Here is a 22,400-nt window from a genome sequence, read left to right as displayed (position 1 = left end):
TTCATCAGCGCCTCCTGCATCATAATGAGCGGTGGATCTGTTATGTGTGAACCTTCAGACTTTCCCTGCAGCCAGAACTCTCTGATGCCTTCGGTCACCACTGGACTGACAGGGGCCCCTCACCTGCGCCTCTGGTGGCCCCTCAGTTCTGACCTAGCACCTTCGGGGGGGGGTCCGGTCCCTCAGCGTTGGGCCCGTCGAGCCAATTAACCCCAGAAGTAAAATCAAATTAACCCTTTTAGTAGATAGCAGGGGGTTCAAAACAGGTTGGTCCAAGACTAAATAATGCTGAGAGGGAAAGGTTCTGACCTGGTGATGGAAAAGATACAGATCCGGTCTTCTTCTGTGCTGAAAAAAAAAAGATGAAGAAGAAGAAGAAGCTCATCTATGAAGTCTAATTAAGCAGAAATGGAGCCTTTGGGAGCCAGGGGACCTGCGTGGAGATTCCTCGCACCTCAGTCCATTAACCTGCTCCTAATGAACTGTGTGTTACTGGAGGGAAAGTCTATATTAATCACACCGGGCTGAGGTGACGGTCACTGTGTGCGTCGATACTTCTTCACCAGCTGGGATCCGGATCACTGGCTGTCAGGGGAGGGCTGCTTTTTTTTTTTTTTTTGGTTGTTGTTGCTGTTGCTGTTGTTGCGACACACTCCTCTCCTACCACATGGCACCGGGGATGTTTTCATCAAGTGCGAGAACAGACCTCCTAACCATTGATTTTCAACCCACCTGCGGCGATGATTGCGTTTAATGACAGGGCTCAGTGGGATGAGGAATGCCAAAAAAAACCCCCAACAAACAAATAAATAAGTATGTTGTCAGTGGATTAGTGAAAGGCAGGCTGATGAGGGGTTGAATAACTGGTGTCAGGGACACATTGGCGAGGAGCTGGGAAAAAAAAAAAAAAAAACAGAGACAGAGGCACTCACACAAGTGGAACAGATGTTTATTGTTGTTATTCGCTTTAATTGTGTGCGGAATGAAGTGAGAGAGAGGGGAGAAGTGGCCGAGGGAGGGAAAGTAAGGAGATGCTGCTGGATAGGTGGAGAGAGATAGAGATAAGGGAGAGGGAGGGGGGGGTGAGGAGAGAGAAAGGGGGAGAGAGGAGAGAGAGGAGACACACACACACACACACACACACACACAGAGGGAGAGAGAATAAGGAGAGAGAGTGTAGGAACTGTTAAAACGTGTGTTCGCTCCTGCTAGTCTCAGCATCGCTCAGTTTTCCTGCAGGAGGCTGCAGCTCAGGATCTCCACCGGTGACCAGATATGATCTGCACACTTCCCCGCTGATGCCGGGATCTCTTTCATTTGTTTTGCATGGATGATAACAGCTCAGCGCCTCTTCATGGATTTCTCACAGCACAACTAATTTGACTAATTCAAAACCCCGGGATAAAGAGAAAAGAGAGAAAAAGAGGGGGAGACTCCAAGTGCTTTCCAGCGGGGACACCTTCTTTTTAGTGTGTGTGTAGGTTTGTGGAAGCTGCAGCTCAGCCTGTCTTGGACATGGGACCGTGCGTCAGCCGAGCGGGAGCCAGAGGAAGAGCGTCTTCCTGAAGGAGGAACAGCCCCGTGTGCGGGACTTTTTAAAATCTTTTTTTTTTTTTTTTTTTTTTAACCCTTTTTTTTTTCTCGCAACCGGTGAGGGGGAGCTGTGGGTTTTTTACGCGCCGGAATGATGCGTCCCAACCGCGGCTTCATCCTGCTCCTCCTCAACGGAACCGCTTGTTTGGTAAGAAAAAAAAAAAAAAAGTCACATTCGCAGTCTTTGAGCTTCTTCTTCTTCTTCTTCTTCTTCTTCTTCTTCTTCTTCTTCTTCTTCTTCTTCTTCTTCTTCTTCTTCTTCCAAATGACGCAGGTGCTGTTTTGCGCGAGAAAAAAAGAGAAAAGTTCCAAACTCGGAGTGTGCAGAGGTGGTGTGGACAGATGTTCTGTGGCTGGTCGAGATAATTAATCACCAGACAGTGCGGGTCACTCGTGAGATAAAGAAAAAAAAAAAAGATCTCGCCTGCTGGGCTGCTGTTCGCTGCTCCCACACGCATTTGTGCTGATGTCGGTGTGATTCTGGTGCTGATTTAGGATCATCAAGTAAAATGAGGTTCACTTTGACCCTGTTCAGCTCAGCTCAGCTCAGCTCAGCTCGGCTCGGTCACTATTCCCAGCGGAGCGGAGCGCGCTGTCCATCAGCAGCTGTGCCCTCTCCTCTCTGTGCGTATTTGGAGTCACATCTGAACCATATCACACACTCGACACCTGCATTATTGGATCACTTCAAAGTGTGTAGCTGCACGTGAAAGTAATACTTAGAAGAAAATTGTACATGTGTCCTAAATTAATTAATTTAGCCTACAGGCAGGTGTAACCCTCCACTTTTTCTTTATAAGAAACACTGAAACACTAAAGCTTTTTATTTGATTTTTAAAATTTTATTTAGACAATTATGTCACCAGTGTGGTTTATCTGTAATCAGTTTTCTTTATCCAAGGTTGTGTCAGCCCACCAAACTCATGCAAAATTGTATATAAACTACAATTAAGTAAGAAGCCCTCACATCTGGCTAAAAAGCAGAAGTTAGACAAAAGATATTTGATCACATTTGGCTTTTTTCACCATGTGGCTATAATGTGGGAGATCTGCTCACTCAGACAGAGGATGTAACATTTTAACATGTCAGAAGTCTGCAGAAAGGAGGGAAAAGCTGCTTCATTTTTGTCAGATCTGAGTCAGAACAGTATAAATGCTGCAGGCGGTGAGACTTTAAAATGAGTGAAACCTCATCAGAATAAACATTTTAATTAGAAAACAACCTTAAATGATTTATTTCCTCACCCTCCACCGACCCACGACACCAGATGTGCGAACACGATCCGCTTCTGTGTTCTCAGCGAAACACTTCCAGCATTACATAACCTCACAATCAAATTCGGATCAACCCACTCCTCTTTCATGTTCTTGCACATTTATTAAAAAGCACCCTGTAATGAGAAATCAGCTCTGCGATACACATGAGAAAACTTCAACATCCTTCTGCTCGGAAACCCCTGGGCTGAGTTTCACAGGGCCCAGGAAATGAGCAAGCTCTGACAAAAAAAAAAAAGACTTAAAAAAGGAAAAGTACAGCGGAAATATTCAAGTGAGGGCTGAGTGGCTGTTTGATGCACCCGTTTGTGTCGACGACCCTTCGAGGACGACCTGGTTGCTTTCAGATTAAGGTGTTATTCAGGTGCTCGGAGGAAAGTAAATGGCCCTTCTGGTGATGCGAGGTCTGACACAGAGCGCCTGTGAGAGACTAAACACAGATTTGTTTAGTGGAGACGGATGTTTTCAGCACATCTGAGGAAGAAGAGACCACACGCTGGCTGGAAATATGGGGGGGGATGAGCGCCCTTTCAGCCGTTGTATAACTCGATACAAGGGAGTGGGATAATAGGCTTAACGCTCAATCTTGTGTTGGTTCTGGGAGCATTTTTAGTGAACTGCAGGGCTGCAGCCTATTGTAGCCCAAAAGGTCTGTGGCTAATGATAATGAAATTAATTGGGGCTTTTCTCCTCCCTCCCCAGACCATGTATCTATGAAAAACGTACATGACATCCCTCAGCGGGAGATCCTGGGTAATTCATTAGCCCCCGTGACATTGATAAATTATGGAGCAATTAATAAATTAAGTAACTTTTTAGCATGCAACCGAGCTGTGATTAATAATCGTATAAGCCTTACTATGCATTAAAATTCAATCTGGATGGTTTTCTGCTGTAATAGCTCTGCAATTTCTCAGGGAGGGGGTTTCGGTCTCCAGGGGCCTTTTTTGCAAATGACTACTTATAGAGATGGCTATTAACGCAAGGTGCCACTCCGGTTGTTTGGTGTGTGATGAATGATGTGTTTCAAATGTTAATTATTTCCCGAACTGAACTGAATGGAGGGGGTTATGAATAATATAAACTCATCGCAGTCGTATAATTGACTGCTTGAGAAATTATGTTTATTTTTGGCGGCGGTTTGGAGTTTTTTTCCATCTCTGATGCTGAGAGGGCTGACTGGGTTTGCCTCAGTGAGCCAAGTGGCTGTTGTGTACGTATCAGGAGGATGACCTGTGGGATATTTAGGAGGAAGTTTTGATGTTTGGGGTCCTTCTACAGGCCTTGTGAGCGAGCGGTCAGCTGAAGAGTCGTGATGTGAAATGGGGCTGCGACGATATTTTCCTTACTGGTTAATCTGCCTTTTTCATTTTCAAGATTAATTAATTGTTTGCGCTGTAAAATGTCAGAAAATAGATGTATCCTCGAGCCCAAGGTGACACACTGAGATTGTCTGTAAGGTATGGCGAGGAAAAACAGCCAGTTGTCACATTTATGAAGCTGCAGCCGTCTAGTGTTTAGCATTTCTGAATAAAATAGTTTTCTCATTGTCTTTCTGGCAATCACTAAGTGTTTCAGTTTCTAATATTAAATTCACAGTGTTAGTTGATGAAACACTTAACAGCTGCAGGAAGATGTCAGGTGCACGGAGCTCACACTATATGCAGAGAAAAGACAGGTGCCTATAGACGACAGGTTGAAAATAGACAGGGCAGGTAAAGATCGGTGCAGCCATAAAGGAAAAAGGAGGTGTAGACGAAGTGGAGAAAGTGCTAAACAAAGGAATGAGGTACGAGCTTTACACACCTCATTGGTAGTCATCTCAGATCCCTTCTTCCTTTTTGCACAAAAACATTAAAAAATGCACTTAATCCACGTATAATTACCACATATAATAACTGCAGCGCTGCAGCGGCGTGGCTGAACCGTCTACAGCACAAGATTGACAATCCCAAATCCTCAGAGCAGCCGGTGAGAACTGGGAGGGGCGAGGTGAACGACAAGTGCTCTTCCCTCCTTCAACAATCTGAGCAGAAACGTAGTGCAGACACTCTCCCCCCTGGTGCATTTACTCCTAAATCACTGCACTTTCTTTAGGAATAATTAGAATTTCACTCACTGCGCAAGGAGAAATGTTTGCACTTAACACACGTGCTCGCCCACAAAAGAGCTTATTTATGAAGGTATTCTGACCTTGCACATGCTGTAACCTTCATGTGGTGGAGATCGCCGGGGACGCGGGAGCTCGGCTCTTCATGGATGCTCACACTGAGCTCAGACAAGAATTTTCTGGAAGGGATGAGTCTGAGGTAGCCTCTCCACGGCCGTGAGAGACAGGGCGGCTTTACGATGCCTCTGATACCTCGGTAGCAGAGTTTCACCTCTGCAGCTCCGACACATTTTTGCTGATTGAATTCCAGAAAGCCGCTCATACATACTCCAGGTTTTGTGCGCCACACAATGTGAAGCCATAACGAAAACACGTCACGTGTACGAATATGATCTCGTGCTCTCCCGGTGCGTTTTTCCATTCCCCAACTTTTACCATCACCCTCCATTTGACTTTGCCATCAGCAAGGAAACGCTTACTTATTTAAGGCGCCTCGTCAATTAAAAACAAATCATGTTCTTACAGCGAAAGCTTCACACAGCCAAAAACCCTTTCATGACAAAGCAGGGACTGTGATTAGGCTGCACAGAGAAGCACCACAGCAGTGGCAGAGTGGAATCCCAACATAGCGGCCCAACGCCCAAGACGACAAAAGGCATAAAAATCTCAGCCGAATGGGCTGTGCATTGCCCGGAAAGCCACGAGACAGCGTGGAGCGACGGCGTGCAAACACACGCGCGCACACACGGTGCGAAACCAGAATATGTGTGTGTAAGATTACAATGCAGAGGCTGTGTGGCGCAAATTCTAACCACATCAGACTCCTCTCCCCATTTTGGCCTGTCAGAAAGTCTTAGATTCATGTTTCCTGGATACCTGTCCTCCTCGCAGGGTCGCTGACCTTGTCCACCCAGATACATCCCCCCGCCAAGCAGAAATACCTCCGGAATCCTGAGAAAACAAATCGAATGAAAAAAAAAGGAAACAACAACAAAAAAACTCAGTGTCTTAAGCAGCATATATAGCATGCAGACACAAATGTGAGACAGCAGCAGCCGAGTGAATACTAATTTCTTTTTTTTTTTTTGTTTTGGCTCTCACGCTCTCCTGAGTCTTGCCATCATTGTTGCAATCTGCATGTCAGAGCTCATAAGCTTCTGCCACCTTACATCCCACACAGACGCAGGAAACACAAAACACATTCATAATTGTCAAATCTCCATCAGTAAGGAGGGCTGTGGAAGCAGGCAGAGAGGCATATTGTGCTGATGACATCTCGTAATGTACTTTCCCCTAAAGAATCACAGCGGGGTGATTTGAGAGGGGACGATTGTCAGGTCGTGGCATCTTCATCAGCAGAGGGGCAGTAATATGCACTTCCCTTGTTAGCCATTCATTCACAGACCAAACACCTTCCTGTTTGGCATTAAATCGCAGAACTAAATAAACTGAATCAGAGATCTAAATTAAGTTGAATAAACTTTCATTCCTGCATCAAGAAAACTCATTTCACTTTAATTGGGGAACCGAGAGTATAATGATTTTAATGGATAGTGAGCGTGAGAGCCACTTCAACATTTCTCCTTGGAGGAATGATACATAACAAGTTTAACTGGAACGATATTAACGCGACTTTGTCTTAAATTGCAAAGAGAAAATAAGACACATGGTGGATTACTGCAGCGTGGCTCTGGGTGAGCACAGAGCAGAGACACCTGCACAGTCATGGTCATCAAAAAAAGAGTGTGTGTGTGTGTGTGTGTGTGTGTGTGTGTGTGTGCGCACATACAAGGACATTTATGAGGACATTTAAAACTAAAGAAACAAGATGACAAAACAAAATGCAGAGGTGTGAATGTTCACGACTAGCGTGTACAACAGCATGTGGAAAGAAACTACTCCTGCGCATCATATAGTGCATTAAAAACACTATAAGTCTCCGTACAAGTCAATCATTGTGTATATTGTAAACAGCACAAGTGGTGCAAAGAAGCAGGAGAGGTGTCACTGTCGCTGTCATGTCATCTTATGTGTGACAGTGATAAAAATGTATAGAGCAGCAGCTGTCAGTCGATAATGAACCTGTTTTTTTTTCTTGCTTGTTTTTTGTTACCACAAACTACAGATTGCTCAGTCAACACGCTGCTATTTCAAAAACACTCACTTTAATTTTCTTGAACTAAATGTCAGATTTAGAGGGAAAAGGTAATCTATTTACCCCGAGCATTTATTCAAAAATGTTAAGTGATTCCTCCTTTATCGTGAATCTGCATTTATGAAGGTACTCGCAGAGATAATTGCGTGATTGCTGTTTGTCATCCTTTAAATTTGATGCGTATTGTTAAAGGGGGAAGTGGCGTCTTGGCTTTTTTTTTTTTTTTTTTCCCGCCTCTGCATACACATCAGGTGTAACTGTCGGGCGCTTTTACTTATGTTTTTGACCTTTTGTGCTTAACGTTTTGCGTTGTCTTCTATTTTTTTGATGTGTTCAAAAACAATAATGAGCACACACGCGCACACACACACACAAAACAATATTCAAACATGAAGAGGCCGAGGATGAGCAGTGCTGCTGGTGTTCTAATGGACCACCTCTGTGGCTTCCTGCCCGTGGTGTAAAGCAGCTTGAGTTATGCACAACCACAGCGAGAATGACCCCAGAGGTGCTCCTCTTCCCTCCTGACCACTCGATGAGCAAGCCAGCAGGGGACCCCCCCCACACACCAACTCCCCTCCTGTCTTCCCGCTTCTCCCCTCAGCTCCCCCTCCTCCCCCTCTAAGGCTTCCAGCAGCTGAGGCAGACAGAGAGAGAGAGAGAGAGAGAGAGACAGACAGAGAGAAAGCATGCTCCCTGACACGCTGACAGCCCTTCATAGTGAAGCGCCGAGCTGTCCTGAGACAGACTACGATGTCTGCTCAGAGCCGGCACGATTTATTGTTGTGGCGTGGCTCTCTGGGAGCCCGCGAAGGAGACGGAGCAAATCCTGGAGGACTATCTGTAGGTTTGTCTGCTGGTTGGGATAGTGAAGGGTGGATTACACTGCACAGCTTAAAGAAAAACGACTCGTTGCCTTGGGTGGAATGAGTGGGTACAACTCCCAGGGGATCCAGATAAAGATGCGCCTGACTTTAGCACGGGGGAATAACTAAGGATGGGAAAATCCATAACAGATGTTTTAATTTCAGAGAGCTTCTGCAGGAGCTGACAATAGCAGGAGTTGTTTTTTTTACCGCATTGAGGAGATGTTATGGAAAGTGTCAGCATAGAGGGAAATTTCCAACGTTTCAAGATGTAGGCATCCAAACAGTATTAGATAAGGTGACATGGGACCCAGGGACGTGGTTTTATTTGAAGGGGGAACACCAGGCTGTCAGGATAGTTTAACACACAAAAAGGAAACTGAAGCTTTTCTGATGCCGCAGGCTCCGAGGTTCATGCTGACCTCATCGTGGTGTGACTGGAGCTGCTGGATACCACAGCCGCGATGAAAGTGGTCGAGCAAAAGCCAATTTATATTCTCAATTCTCTCACAATCTGTAAACAGTCTGTTCTGCGTCAATGAACATCTAGCGTGCAGTTCACCAGCGCGCTGCCCAGTGACGCTACAGTGGTTTTCAGGGTCAGAGTGGTGCACTCGTCCAGACAAGGCCCGCTGAGGGTCTTTATGGGGGTTTCCAATTAAAGCAGGGCACAGCCACGGGGATCGGGGAATATGGCTGAGCTTGAAAGAAGAGCGTTTCAAGTGAAATAAATGGATAATAGGAACATTTTGTGCAGAGTGCAGTGATTTCTGAGTAGAACTGGGAGATGTACCGGTGGAGAATATAGGACCGCCACGACTAGCTGATCATTTCAACCTTTATTTCTCAGGGAAGCATCAGTTTGAGCATGCTGCACTTATCAATGCCCCACTCCAGCGGCCCTGCATTTTCTTAACTGTTTCCTCTCGAGTTGAGGTCAGGTTAGATACATCTACAGATTCTTGACAAAGAAAAGACTGCCTTCATGTTTAAAAAGATAGAGCAAAGGAAATCTTTCTGGCTACAATGGAACAATGTCGTTTCTGGTGTCATTCTAACCCAGTTCTGGCTGGACCGTGGTTCACACCTGTGAGGATGCGTGTCAGATGTTTCACAAGTAAGCACTTGTGATCAGATTTCACTTCCCGGCTCACATTTGGTTTAATGTGTTAAAGACTGCTGCTAAAGAGGAAAAAAAAAAAGTCCGACTTCAGCTAGAGGAGCAGATTGCTGTGTCAGTGTGCTGCTCCGCTGCTGTCCGAGCTGTGTGCAATATGCAAATGAACTGTGTTTTGAAGGTTTGTAGTCTGCATGCAACCTGTGAAGCTAGACAGAGCTTCAAAGCAATCAGGGATGCTTTCGTGTTCACAATACAAATGTGGACACATCTGGCCCACCTCAAAATGTCGCTGAAGTGATCGAGTCCTTGTGGATTCTGGGAGAAACCACATTTGTATTTAGGGCCCGTTGATACCCCCTTTTACACAACACGAACCCGTCAGCATCTGGCGTTTGTCCTCAGTGGGAAAGAATAAAATTGACATCCATCCCCATGTTGAATGACTCTGCAGTTGTCACTGAGATGATGCAACATGACACTTGGGTGGACACACTAATTTACGCCCCTTTTTCCAAAACATTATGCTACGAGGTGCGTAGTACGTTGGTGCGTTAATGCTCTTCGATCCGTCTCTGTTTGAGCAGCGCCAGAACATCGTTCAGCCAGCACTGACTGCGAATGAGAGACTGAAGTAAAATATGTTTAAAAAGTCGAGCCCGACTGATTTATCGGTTGGCTGATATTATCTGTGAATATGTTGTCGTTATCGGCCAAAATGAAAACTCTTTGGTTTTAAGGAACAGATGGCAGAAAAAGACGTTGCGGATGATTTATAGTTATATAAATACATTCTCCTTGTTTACAGTTTCAGTGCAAAGATGACATTTTAGACAATAAAGTTTATCGTAATTAATTTCCTGCCTCTGTTACATATCTTTGTCACAAGTGTTTGATAAACACATTTGAGTGATCACTGCAAAATGTGTGTATCGGCCGATACATTGATATCACAATTTTTTTCTTTTATTCCCTAATATCAGTCTTGGCCCCAAAAATAATATATCGGTCAGGATAAGTAACTACTGTCACTGGCTTTGCAGCGCGTTTGTGACATCGAACGGGAAAAACATAGGCACGTTTTCTAATTGTTTCAGGCTCTAATTGTAGTGTGAAAATTGTATTATGATCATTTTTTAAGTGTGAAGCGCCGGGAGCAGCGTCACCGTTGTCTTTTGATTTGACCATTTAGCACCTTTACTGAAGCAATTCAACATACTGTATTAATGAACTAGGAAAGCCTAATCATTTGCTTTTTTGTTGGGGATTGAAATCCCAAGTTGTGCTTTCGGGGCTCCCAGATTTGTGTTTGAAATCTAACAAAAGCCTGGCGCATTAAGCTCTTAATAAGACAGCATTCATTTGATGATTTCTGCACCCGGACGTCTATGAGACAACTGTAGAGCCCTTCAGATTTTACCACACAAGTGTCAATACTGTACCGCCACTTTAATCAGCTCCGTCCCATCAGCCCATGCTTTGCTCCCCGCTGTCCCCGGGGATAAACTGTAGAGAAACTGTCCCCTGTTGCCCCTCTCCATCCTCCTTGCACCGCCAACTTGTCAATATCTTATAATGTAAAAATGTGATGGCCAATTCAGAGCCCGGCTCCTCTCTGAGCATACAAAATGAGCACGAGTCCGCCGGGACCACACAACTAAACCTGTCCAAAATGAGCTGGGAAAGCAGGTGCAGGATGCAGAAAGTAAGAATAGATTGGGAAAAGAGTTTAGAATAAAACAGATTTAGTGTGGCGAGTTTGTTCACCCACTGCAGATCTAAGCTCCACTGACCCCCACAAAGCCGGAGTAAATTATTCATTACAAGTCAAATGGCTTGTTTCTTGTGAAATTACCTTTCTCTCCCTCACCTCCTCTTGGATCTACACTAGCCAGAAGAATAATTAGTTATAAGGGCACAGCCATTTTCAGACTTTAATCATGTAACAGAGAAGTCTCCTGCAGTGAGCATATTAGATCTGGAGATGGGGAGAGGAGACGGGGGGAGTGGGGGAGAATAAAGCATTGACGAACACTTAAGAAATCTGAGCTGCCTGGGTCTTTAATTAAAAATTGATGTCATATTAGAGATGAAGATTTCAACTCAACAGCCAGAGGAAAATGGAGTGCTTATTGAACTTGTCAGCTCCACAGGACGAGCACATGCTTTCAGCCCCACTGGGTGGCTATCAATCCATTTATTTTTACAACGTCAAAAAAAAAAGACTATTTCAAAAACACATCGCACCAGAGACACACACACGTCCACACAAGCAAAAATGTCTGCACGAGAAAGGTGCGATGTCAGGATGTCACGGTCCACATAAGTATAGCAATAAAAACACACACACACAAATAGACACACACACACATTCTGGTGAGCTTTTTTTTTTTTTTTTTTTTTTTGGGTTATTTCCAAATCGATACTGAATTGAACTGAAATTTACACTGCAAAAACTCACAAGCTTACCAAATGTATTTGTCTAATTTTCTTTTAAAAATATGGCGTTAGACTTAATATAAGACACGATCGCGCAGAAAGAGGCATTCCAGTGAGATAGAGACAATCGTATTATGGAGATTTAGGGAATTTCTTTTGCAGATTTTTATTCATTATGAGTGAGAAACACCTTGTTTTCCATTTTTATGTGCCATCTTTCCAGTGAAAATTTGTTTTGTTTTCAAAATGAAGGAAGTCCTCACTGTACGATGTGTAAAATGTTGTCATTCTACATCTCTCTAACTGCTAAATGCTCCACTCGTCTGCAGTGCACAGTTGCCTTGTCGAGCTTTTCACTGGAAAAGGCTGGATGCTGTAAAATCAAAACAATGAGCTGAAAGACACTACAATGCTTTGTCAAGCCGAGGGGGAACTGCAGAATCAGGTGATACCTCTGCAGGTTCACATTAAGCTTAGTTATTTTATCCATAGTTTTTATTACAATATTGACAGCAGACTTTTTTAAAATTCAACATTTGCTTTACTTGATTTCAGTTTCCCAGTGCCTGAGGTGATGTTTTTGAAATATCTTGCTGTGGCTGACCAACAATCTAAGAAACAATTATATTTGATTCAAAATGATACATCACAGGAAAAGATAACGGCAAATCCACCCACTGAAGAACCTGGAAGCAGAGATTCATTATCAAAATAGCTTTTGATTGATCACTTTTTTATTTTAGTTGTAGCTCTGCCATTCCTTAAGAAATACCAGTGCATCTCTTGTTAGAATTAGGGTTGTTAAGGATTAAGTGATTAATTAAAAATGTATTAAATGACAGTTAGAGATACGTACAAATACAACGTATTCAATATATTAATAATGATTAACAAATAATCAATTTTTAAGGCATCCCTAGTTAGGATATCTACAACCTTTGTATATTTTCAGCAACTCAACAAGTTAAAGAGGAAACAGACTCACCCCAGAGCGTTTCCAGGCAGTTATATTGTTGGCCCTGCTGTCTTAATGACAAACAGATCGCTTTTCTGTTTCCTCAGAGTGGAAAATACCAACAACACGGGACAAAACATGTGTTTATTTATTCATTTAGTCTATAATGGTGAGATGAAAGCTAATAGAAATGCCACCAGTCAGCCGTCCGGTGGTTGTAAATGACATAGTGAAGGCGAGGTTTAGAGGGAACCGATCTAAACGCCAGTGGTGCAATCAACATTTAGTCCATAATAATACATTGAAGTTAAAAAAAACAAAAAAAAACAAAACTTGTCTGTTGCCAATTTAAGTCTGAAAATCTAATTTTGGAACAATATCCTACTTCTCTAGTTGACACACTGGTCTGTCACCAGTCCCCCGCTTCAGACAGACTTACGGCACAGATTTCAGTTAAGTGCCTCCCTGATCTCCGTGCTATATTATGGCAATAGTGAGCTTCTGTCACCAGGGGAAGGGGGTTAAAACGGTGTACCTGTCACTGTAACAGGCTGATTATTGCCTGTGGAGCTGGCAGGCTTGTGACGAGCGCTCCCCTCCCCGCACTCCCTGCTGGGAGAGAGGCCTGGGGCCTGTGCTCACTGAGGCTGAATGACTCACAATTACCGCAGCGACAGAGCCTGCAGCCACCTCCCATCCTCTCCAGCCGTTTCACTGACTCACTTAGCGCACATGACAAATGACAAAATCACCCCGAACCTCCGCCCCCTCAGTAAGACCTGATTGCCCAGCGCCCACACTTTGCCTTCAGTACTTAAAGCTCGGATACATCTTGCCAAGCTTCATGAAACAAAACAAACTTAGTCTCGGAGCAACTTCTCCTGGCCTTTCAAAAGCAACATTCTTACACCATGCAGATGGATTAATGTGCATATTCAATGCGACCTAGTGAGCGGTAAACCTTTGACATCACCGCTGCAGGCCTGGAAATACTCTGCTGTTGCATATATTTCAAACTCATTATAGCAATTCTTTAATGTTACAACACTGGTCACTGAAAAAAATAGACGATATTTGTGGTGCATCATCAAAGGATGACTTCTTGGACTGTACTTTTTTTTAAATATGAAAGGAAAGTGAGCGGCTACCCAAAGCAGGCGACATTAGCGCTCAGCTGTGAACAAACAGATTCGGGGCTATGCCTGCTAAATTGTGTAAATATCCCACTGAAGTGAGGCGAGCCATTAATCTTTCGGCATTGTGAGAACAACAATGAACTCCAGGGTTTTTCTACATCATTTCAATTTGCTTACATTGCACAAGTCAAAGCTGGGAGCGCGGCGATAGTAAAATCCTACACCTCATATACTCTCCCCTAGTTAAACGCAGAGTGGCGAGAGAGTTGTAGCAGTCTGCAGTTTTTTGGGATGGGCCGGAAAAGTAGAGGTTGTTCTAATACTTAAAAAAAAAAAAAAAAAAGTGTTGTGTGCTGCTGGTTAATGTGTGACCTCTCTGACCTTAGGGATGCATTGTTCACCAGTTCTCCTGGTGTGCAAATAAATCAGAGGTGGCAAGTCGACTTCTTTACTCAAGTTAGTAAGTACAAGGAAAAGTGAAAAGTAACCCTCTGAAGGACATTTCTGTGCAAAGCTGATGGAACCTCCATCATCTGTGTTGCTGCCTTTGTCACTGCACGCCTTTGATCCCTGTTCTCGTCTGCCTCTCTGTCTGTTTCCATCTTATTACGTAATTTCGCCTCGCTAGGTCTGCCATGTGTGATGTGCTGGGAAGGCAGCGTGCAATGGCACAAATGTAATAAGTAGAAAGTACAGATGCTGGTGTTCAAACGTAAAGAGTAAAAGTAGAGAGCTGAACATGCTCAAGTAATGTACAGATGCCTGAAAAATCTACCTGTTCTTTGTTACTATCCACCTCTGAAATATATATGATATAGAAAGTAATTCTACAGGCATACTTGCCAGCCTTGAAACCTCCAAAATAGAGAGGATTTAACTTTAAAATCTTGTTGTGGCATTCCTTTTCCTTCAACACTTTACATAAGAAACTTCTCTCTGTGGCGTCTGAAATTTGTTTAAACATGCTTTTTCCTCCTCATTTGTTCTGTCCATAACTCACTCAGTAAGGAGGATGAGGCACAACACAACAGCACAGTACATGCTGCACAGAGCCTGAAATGGTATGAAAACTAAAAGGGGGGTAAATAAATCAGGGGAGCTGTGACCCCCAGGAGGAAAGTTGCGAAGGACAATGAGAAACGAGAAAATGCAACTATTAAAGCGCCCTTGTGCTTTAAGACGTTATGGTTGTCCGGACAACCACACAGTTTTTATTCTCTCTCTGCGGTAATCTCTAACTCACTTTCTGATCCTTTTCTAAGAGTCATATTAAGCTCATTTTAACATTTGTTTTTGACAATGATGCTGCACAACTGAATCCTGACACCTCCAGCAGTGCCAGACACTTAAATCTTGTGTTCAACAAAAGCACGACGCTCGTTCCATCTCTCCTCCTGCAGCCTGGCCTCTCAGGCTCCCTAATGAACACTGTGTGGAAGACGGGGGGGGGAACCTTGCTCAATATGTAAGCTACAACAAAGCTTACTGCAATATGTTTTTGCTCAGATAGGAACGCTGGCACCATCCGAGAGTCACTCCAGAGAAGAGGCGGTGCTGGCAAAATGATCAGGATCTTTAAAGAAAAGGGCAGTTCCATAGAAATCAAGAGTGAAATATTTGTCAAGAACCCTAAAGGGCCTTTTTTGTAGGTCACCACAGGCACACTTAAGTGCTATCTGGGGAGGCACGCAGAGTGCTTCCCTCTGTGCCCAGCAGCCAACAGCTCACTGAAGAAGAGAAATCAAACACAAAGTAGTCCTTCAATAGGAGCCGTGGGGAATGGTGTACTTGTCATCAAAGTCATCCTGCCTGCCGTCTGAAAAAAAACAAAGATACATTTGAAAAGATTAAAATCAATACGTCTTCAGCTCCTCCAAATTTGTGTCCATTATTAATGAGTTCTGGAAGAGGCTATCAGAACGATCTGGTTCAAAAGGAAGGAGTCCTTGTCAGGGCTGTTATCGGCCCCCCGTGGGGAGGCTGAAGGATCTGAGCGGCAGTGTAGCGAGCGGCAGACAGGTAACTAGAGGAGAGGGCGCCCCGGCATCTCACAGCCCTGAGGTAACAGGGCCAGATTAAGGGAAAAAAAGAGGAGTCCTCTCATCAGAGTCCAAACGCCAGACCACAGCCACATCAGCGGGAAATCCTCGCAGGGCAGCTGAAATGCGATCGGCGTTGTTATGAAAGGAAATACATGTTTTTAGAGACAGAAAATCAATATCGCTGACTGACTGCGGCGCAAGTGAACAAATCTGAGCGAGCTTGAAAAAACCTGCATAAAATGGAATAAAAATGAGTCGGACTTAATAATCCTGACTAAGCCTGTGTAAGGAAGCCCTGGCAGTCAAGACAGTAGATGGATCAGAGCACAGACAGGAATGCATGCATTATGCATCACTGTAAAAATCTCTCCGGGGGGAACGCACTCACACACACACATACACAAACTTATCCCGCGGTTCACATTTGCATCACTTATTGTTCACGTTTACCACAACTCAAAATTCACAAACAGTGTGTGTGTGTGTGTGTGTTCTCTGCTGCCAAATCCAAAGGACATAATAATGCTGGCTGCTTCTATGGCACATTAGACAGAAGCTACCTGTTAATAGATCATTACCGTTGAATAATCACCCATTACTTTGCTCTCACATTCACACGCTCTTCACAAAGCTACTGCTGAGCACAGCAGCACTATCTTATCTCCCTCAGTCCTCTTCCCCTCCCCTCAGCTGATGTTAACATCTGACAGCTTTGTGTGTGTGCTGATACAGATTTTTTTTTTCCTTTAATTAAAACACTGGAAGTCCTAATTGGACATTACACTTTATTCTTCAGACACCACCCCCCCCCCACACCCCTTCAAACACTTTGATCCTCCAACCAAATCTTTCGAGGCAATAATAGTTTCGACTCGCACTGCGGTGCCTAAGAAGCAAAAAGCTCACTTTAAAAACCAGAAACAGTGCTGAGGATTTTATAGAACACTTTCTCTCCAGTTAAATGATCTTCAAGTGACCTTTTGACTTACTTTGTTCCAATGAATGTGACATTTCTCAAGAGGGAAACGTGAGGACTGTAACTTCGGTGATGTTTTGCCGATGTAGAAACAAGTATTTTATAGCTGTTTCTGGTGCACTCAGACACTTTATAAGTGCATAAATCAACCTCCAACCTCTGTTGTCAGAGAAACAACTCGAGAAAGCATTTCTTAATGACAGAGCTTTATTGTTTTACAGGATTATAGCCTTTGGAGAAAATTGTCCGCCCTCAGAAATATTGATTAAACTGCCCAGGAGCACAGGAGTAACACACTTTATGTGAATTCAGTTTTCTGGGTGGATTTTATGTTTGAATCTGTTCCTTGATCCCTCTGGCCTCGCCAGTAGCTCCAGCGAGGCGTATGAGCCCATTACCACTGAGCTTAGGGAATTACATCGGCCATGTGAAAACTAGACATAAAGGAGTATTTTCTCTCACAGGTAAACACAAGAATGTAATAATAGCGATACCTGCAAAATTTCAAGCATTTATTTATTTATATAACATTGATAGAATGTCATGGTTACTACCACTAGAGGTATGAACGGTAAATTAAGTATCGATTAAACCTTTAATTTGTTTTCTGTCCACGTTTCTTTCTACCTTACTAATAACTGCCTACTTTCTCTCTCTTTATTTTCTCCTTCGATCCCCACCTCCACTCTTCAGGTGGCCCTGGGTCAAGAAGACGACTCCTCCAGCCCCAAGAGCTCTTCAGACGACTCCTCCAAGACGGTGGGCCTCCTGAGCGGGCAGACTCCCCTCTCGCCTCTCAGCCGCTGGATGCTTCACAGTAAGAGCAGAGCGGCTAACGCCACCTCCCTGGAGCTGCCCTACCGCTCCCCGGTCCCTTTCTCCAAGCAGGAGTTTTCGAAACAGGAGTTCTGGGAGATGCTGGGCAGCGACCTGCTCAAACCTGACGCCTCCAGCTCCAGGGTCAAGCGACGGCCCATCGTTAAGACCGGCAAGTTCAAGAAGATGTTCGGCTGGGGAGACTTCTATTCCAATATCAAGACGGTTAGGCTTAACCTGCTGATCACCGGCAAGATTGTGGACCACGGCAACGGCACGTTCAGTGTCTACTTCCGCCACAACTCCACAGGCCAGGGCAACATCTCGGTCAGCCTGGTGCCGCCTGTCAAAGCGGTGGAGTTTGACCTGGAGCGCCAGAGCGTGGTCTACCCCAAGGACTCAAAGATCTTCAACTGCCGCGTGGACTATGAGAAGGTGGATCGCAGCAAGCGCACCTCACTGTGCAACTACGACCCGTCCAAGACCTGCTTTCAGGAGCAGATTCAGAGCCACGTGTCCTGGATTTGCTCCAAGCCTTTCAAGGTCATCTGTATCTACATTTCCTTCTATAGTACGGACTACCGCCTGGTCCAGAAGGTCTGCCCGGACTACAACTACCATAACGAGATGCCCTACCTGCCCTCGGGCTAGACGACTTGTAGAGGGGAGGAGAGGTGGGAGGGGAGAGGAAAAGGGGGGTGAGTAGGAGTGACTGCAACATGTGAGGAGGAAACCAGGGCTGTCAATAGTCCTTAAAGCCAATGTGGCTGTAAGACACCTTAAAAAAAGCCCTCTCTGTAGCCTGACTACTACTGTAAGATGTAAAAACATATATGCAAAACTAAACCTACAGTATGCAGATAATGAGGCATTCGGAATGCTTGACTGCGGCATTCATCAACTGGACCGGTAGTGAAAATCAAACACCGCCAACACGCACATTCTTACCTCAATCCAGTTTCTAAATGCCAACTTTTTCGCCAGCTACCTTTTCTCCTCCATTAAGTCATTTGTGAACGTTGTCTGAATGTCCTTTTGATCACCCTTTATGATAATTGCTCTTTCGCAAAAGTCACAAGGCAGTGTTTTCAGTTGAGACGCTCTGATACGGTTCACTGGAGAGTTGTGTCTGAATCCAGACTTTATTACAAACATGCAGTGTTTATAATTGAGCACTGTAAAAGGAAAACAATGATATTTCGTGAAACACGAAGCATCATTTTTTGTTTTTTTCTTCTCACAAAGAGCAGATGAATGTAAAGTGTAACCAACCGCAGGATCACGCCAAGTCTTTTTAAAGGGCATCCCACAGAAATGTCAAAAGTTCCTCTTCTTACTCATCTTTTCACTTTCTGTCCACATCATCCAACCAAATCGGCAGCATAAAAACAATGACAATTACGTTTCTGTGAAAGCTTTAAGTGTCTTTAGGTCGGATTTTCTATTCCTCTCTCGTCGCAGCTTGGTTAGGTTTAGGAAAACATCATGATGTAATACCAGTTTCGGTCTTGGCAAAAGTGGCTGCAAATTGTCCAGCAATTTGTTCGAATGTCAGTACGCTGTGCAAACTATGACGTGCAAACTTTCGCGCATCTGTGCTTTGCAGAAACACTAAGCGCTAACGTTACATGCTGCCGACTGGGGCTGCATCCTCATGTGTTAGCATCCCAACAGAGGCAATGTCAGTGCGCTGAGTTTACTTTTGCTGCCTGCCAAATCTAATCACAGTATATCTCTCAGTTATGTCACCTCTGTTTCAATAAAAGAGGGAAAAGAGAGAGATAGAGAGAGAGAGAGAAAAAAAAAAAGAAAATTTGCAAGGAAAAGCAATTGCTCATCATAGATTTAGGGCCAGGGCTTAAAACAAGTTCAGTGCGAGGGAAATAACCAGATTCTGCATAGAGATAGAATTGGCCCTCCTTACTTAAGAGAGAGCGAGAGAGAGAGGTGGGGGGCTGAGAGAGGGAGAGACTCAGTGAGCTGTTTTAATTAAAGTGGAGAAGGAGTGTATGCAGCTCCTTCTATTGTCCCCTCTGTATGAAAAAGATTACATTTTGTTGCCGTCAGGATTCCTGATTTCACGCCTTGATAACTTTGACTGTGTGAGGGAGATTGCTCTCTCCCGACAAACACTGTGTTCACTAAAGTCAGCCCGTTATCTTGAATAAATGAAAATATTATCATAATTATTACATATAATTTAATCTCCTTTAGAACTAATTAAGGTTTCAACGAGAGGGCGAAATGTATTCCTAAAAATCAAGTCGGCGGGTAGGGGGATAAGAGGACGCTCATGGAGATTGTTGTGTTCCTGCGCGGAGCCGGCAGCCACGGCTCAGCCCAGAGTTAACTGCTCTCATTAAGATAAATGGCCACTGGCTGGCCCATCTCATGTTTCTCTCCCAAACAATATCAGCGGAGAGCAGCGCGCAGTGGAGCCGTGAATTAGGTAGCCTGACATCCAGTGTGCTCAGAGGTTACCGCTACCCTGCTTATGAAGGGGCAATGACTTCTTAGTTCATTAGCGGTGAACGGTCACAAGACAGGTGCGAAGAGTCATTAAACGATGATATCAGATAGCTGCGTTGATGCTAATGTGCTGTGATTTCAAGGATGTAGACGAGAGCTGCGCGCCGATGTCCCAGGTGGACGTGTGCAGCAGTGAAGCCGACCTCCTGTAGCACACGGCCGGACACAAATGTATTGCCTCGGCTGGCTGAGTGTGAGAGCAGGAGTGGGAGGGAAAAAAAGAAAAAAAAAAACACAGACACAGGGCTAAAGATAGCAACAAAGTCTTGTAAATCAGCGCATGGAAGCTCCGAGTTTTTAATTTACTCTTAAAGAGGGGGGTAGATTCTCACCATATGCGACCGCATCAACTTGTGGCCCAGAGCGAATGGCAAGCGTGTCTGCGGGCGATAGACAGCTCCACCACCCGCAGCAGTGACGGAGGCTGTTCATCTGGCGCGGCCTCCTCCTGCGTGTGACTGCTTTATTGAAACACGCATCTCACATTACGCACGGGTTCAGCCGCTTGCCCCACACCTAGTACCTGTCGGGCTCGTTTCTTACCGTAAAGCGTCTCCCAATCAAGAATCCGCACGCAAAGGATTTTTTTCCTAAAGAGGCTACCATTAATCAGAGAGGCTTGGAGAAACTGAGTCTGATTCCTGCCGCATCACAGCGGCTGTTTGTGCAGTATTTATTTGAAGGCAAAACATAAAGAGTCCCCGTGGAGCATGGAATATAGTTGTAGGTCTGGCAGCAACTGAAACTAATCATCTGACTCTTGTCTGAAGGTCCTTTTCCTGGACTGCTGGATGGGATACAAAGCTTAAGGAATGATAAATAACAGACATGCACATCCCTGTGCTCGACAGGATGGGCGCTGCTCTAACAGAGTTATAAACAGATCTGCACCCCAAGTTGCTCCTGGAAATATGTCTTTTACTTGCTTGTCCTCCAGACTTTTGAAATCTAAGGAAGAGCCTTGCGCTTGAAACGTTGCAGCAAAAAAAAAAAAAAAAAGATTCAGGAGCTTCTCGGTGTGCTGATCTGTCTTTTTCTGTTCATCCATATTCTCATCCTCCATCTCTGTCTGGTCCTTTCCCCTCCAGACGTCTCAGTCCCATGCCTCTCTGTCTTCACGCTGTCATCCTCTCCCTGTGTGTGTGACCCGGCTCAGTGGCCTCAGCCTCCACACCCTCTCTACCTCCCTTAACCTGGCGTTGAACCCTGCTGTTGGGGTGCTTCCTCACTGATGCCCCTGCCTGCCCTCCTGCGAGTAGCTCCGAGCTGAGCTGGCTAATCTATGAGCTTAAAGCCGAGCCAACTGAACATCAGCTGTGAGAACTCCCCTGTCTCCGTCTCTATCTATCTATTTCTCTCTATATCTATATCCCATCAAACAAAATGTGTGTGTGCACACGCAGTCTTAAGATGTGCTGGTTTAGGTATTTTCCTCTCTCCTGTTCAAAGCATCCATCTTACATAAGCCCCTGGATTGTGAGGACATGAGATCTCCTCGAGAGCATGCCAACAGAGTGCCCGACACAGACACGCCCCAGTAACCTCAATACTCCTCTCCCCCCCTCCTGCAGGGCATCCGGAGAGAAGCTGGATACTCACACATGTTAGAATCAAAGCAGGGCAACGGGAGCCCACGGCACTGAACTCGTGTAGAAAAAAAAAAAAAAAAGAAGAAGGACACATTGTGGGCCACCCGCCAAGAAGAAGCCCCTCACTCCGCTCCTTACCGATCCTCTCAGATTTACAGCAATACTCTCACCGAGACTCCACCCTCTCGAGTTAAAGAAAAGGCTGCTGGACTGATTTTAAGAGACAGTCGCGTTGCTGTGGGATGGACGGTGTTGTTGCGACAGCAGCCTTACTGTAGACCAATCTAGTGCCAACAGACATGTGGATATTTGGCCTTAGAGACTGCGAGACAACACTGACCCACTCAGCAAAGAATAGTAACAAAACCCGACTGTCAAAAACATAAATATACATATATATATATAAAAACTAAGAGTCCTCAGATCTGAATAAAGTTGTATTTAAATGTGGGTCATGCAGTGGAGGTTGTCTGTTTTATCTTTTCTGTTGGTGGCTTTTGTTCCTCTATGTCATGTGGATGATATACTGTATGGATGATATGATGGCATTTACTGTGGTTTTCGACATTCTAAAAATCAATAAAGTACACAGACGTACTTCAACCATTTCGGTTGTGCGGAGACAGAGTGTGTGCGTGTGTGTGTGAGTGTGTGTCAACAATGCTGAAGTCTCTATTTTACCGTATTTGCATACCCATACTGTGTGCCGACGGCAAAGAAAAGATGTGACAGAGATATTTGCCGAGGGGCTCCGGCAGATATACGTGTACGGAGGGAAACAGAGGGAGAATAAGGAGTAGAG

At 44.6% G+C, this 22,400-nt stretch overlaps 2 protein-coding genes across 4 annotated transcripts in view; one reads left to right on the top strand and one right to left on the bottom strand.

Moving 5' to 3' along the window:
- Positions 1-22,400, bottom strand: part of LOC119014049 (speckle type BTB/POZ protein) — a 187,817-nt gene that overhangs the window by 24,321 nt on the left and 141,096 nt on the right. The window contains exon 13 of one of the 3 annotated variants that reach the window (XR_005072875.1): positions 5,780-5,929. The exons of the other annotated variants lie outside the window; for them this stretch is intronic. The gene's annotated coding sequence lies outside the window, so the exon portion shown is untranslated. Of the gene's footprint in view, positions 1-5,779; positions 5,930-22,400 lie in introns of those variants that run through there. 3 annotated transcript variants of the gene reach the window in all.
- LOC119014051 (neurexophilin-1) lies at positions 1,215-22,186 on the top strand. Its single transcript, XM_037088944.1, has 2 exons — positions 1,215-1,741; positions 17,358-22,186. The coding sequence occupies exons 1-2, from the start codon at positions 1,685-1,687 to the stop codon at positions 18,129-18,131; spliced, it is 831 nt and encodes a 276-aa protein (XP_036944839.1). The 5' UTR covers positions 1,215-1,684; the 3' UTR covers positions 18,132-22,186.

Source organism: Acanthopagrus latus, chromosome 23 (genome assembly GCF_904848185.1).
Source record: "Acanthopagrus latus isolate v.2019 chromosome 23, fAcaLat1.1, whole genome shotgun sequence".
Lineage (NCBI taxonomy): Eukaryota > Metazoa > Chordata > Actinopteri > Spariformes > Sparidae > Acanthopagrus > Acanthopagrus latus.
The sequence above is the reverse complement of the archived record's forward strand: the minus strand, read 5'-3'. Positions and strand labels throughout refer to the sequence as shown.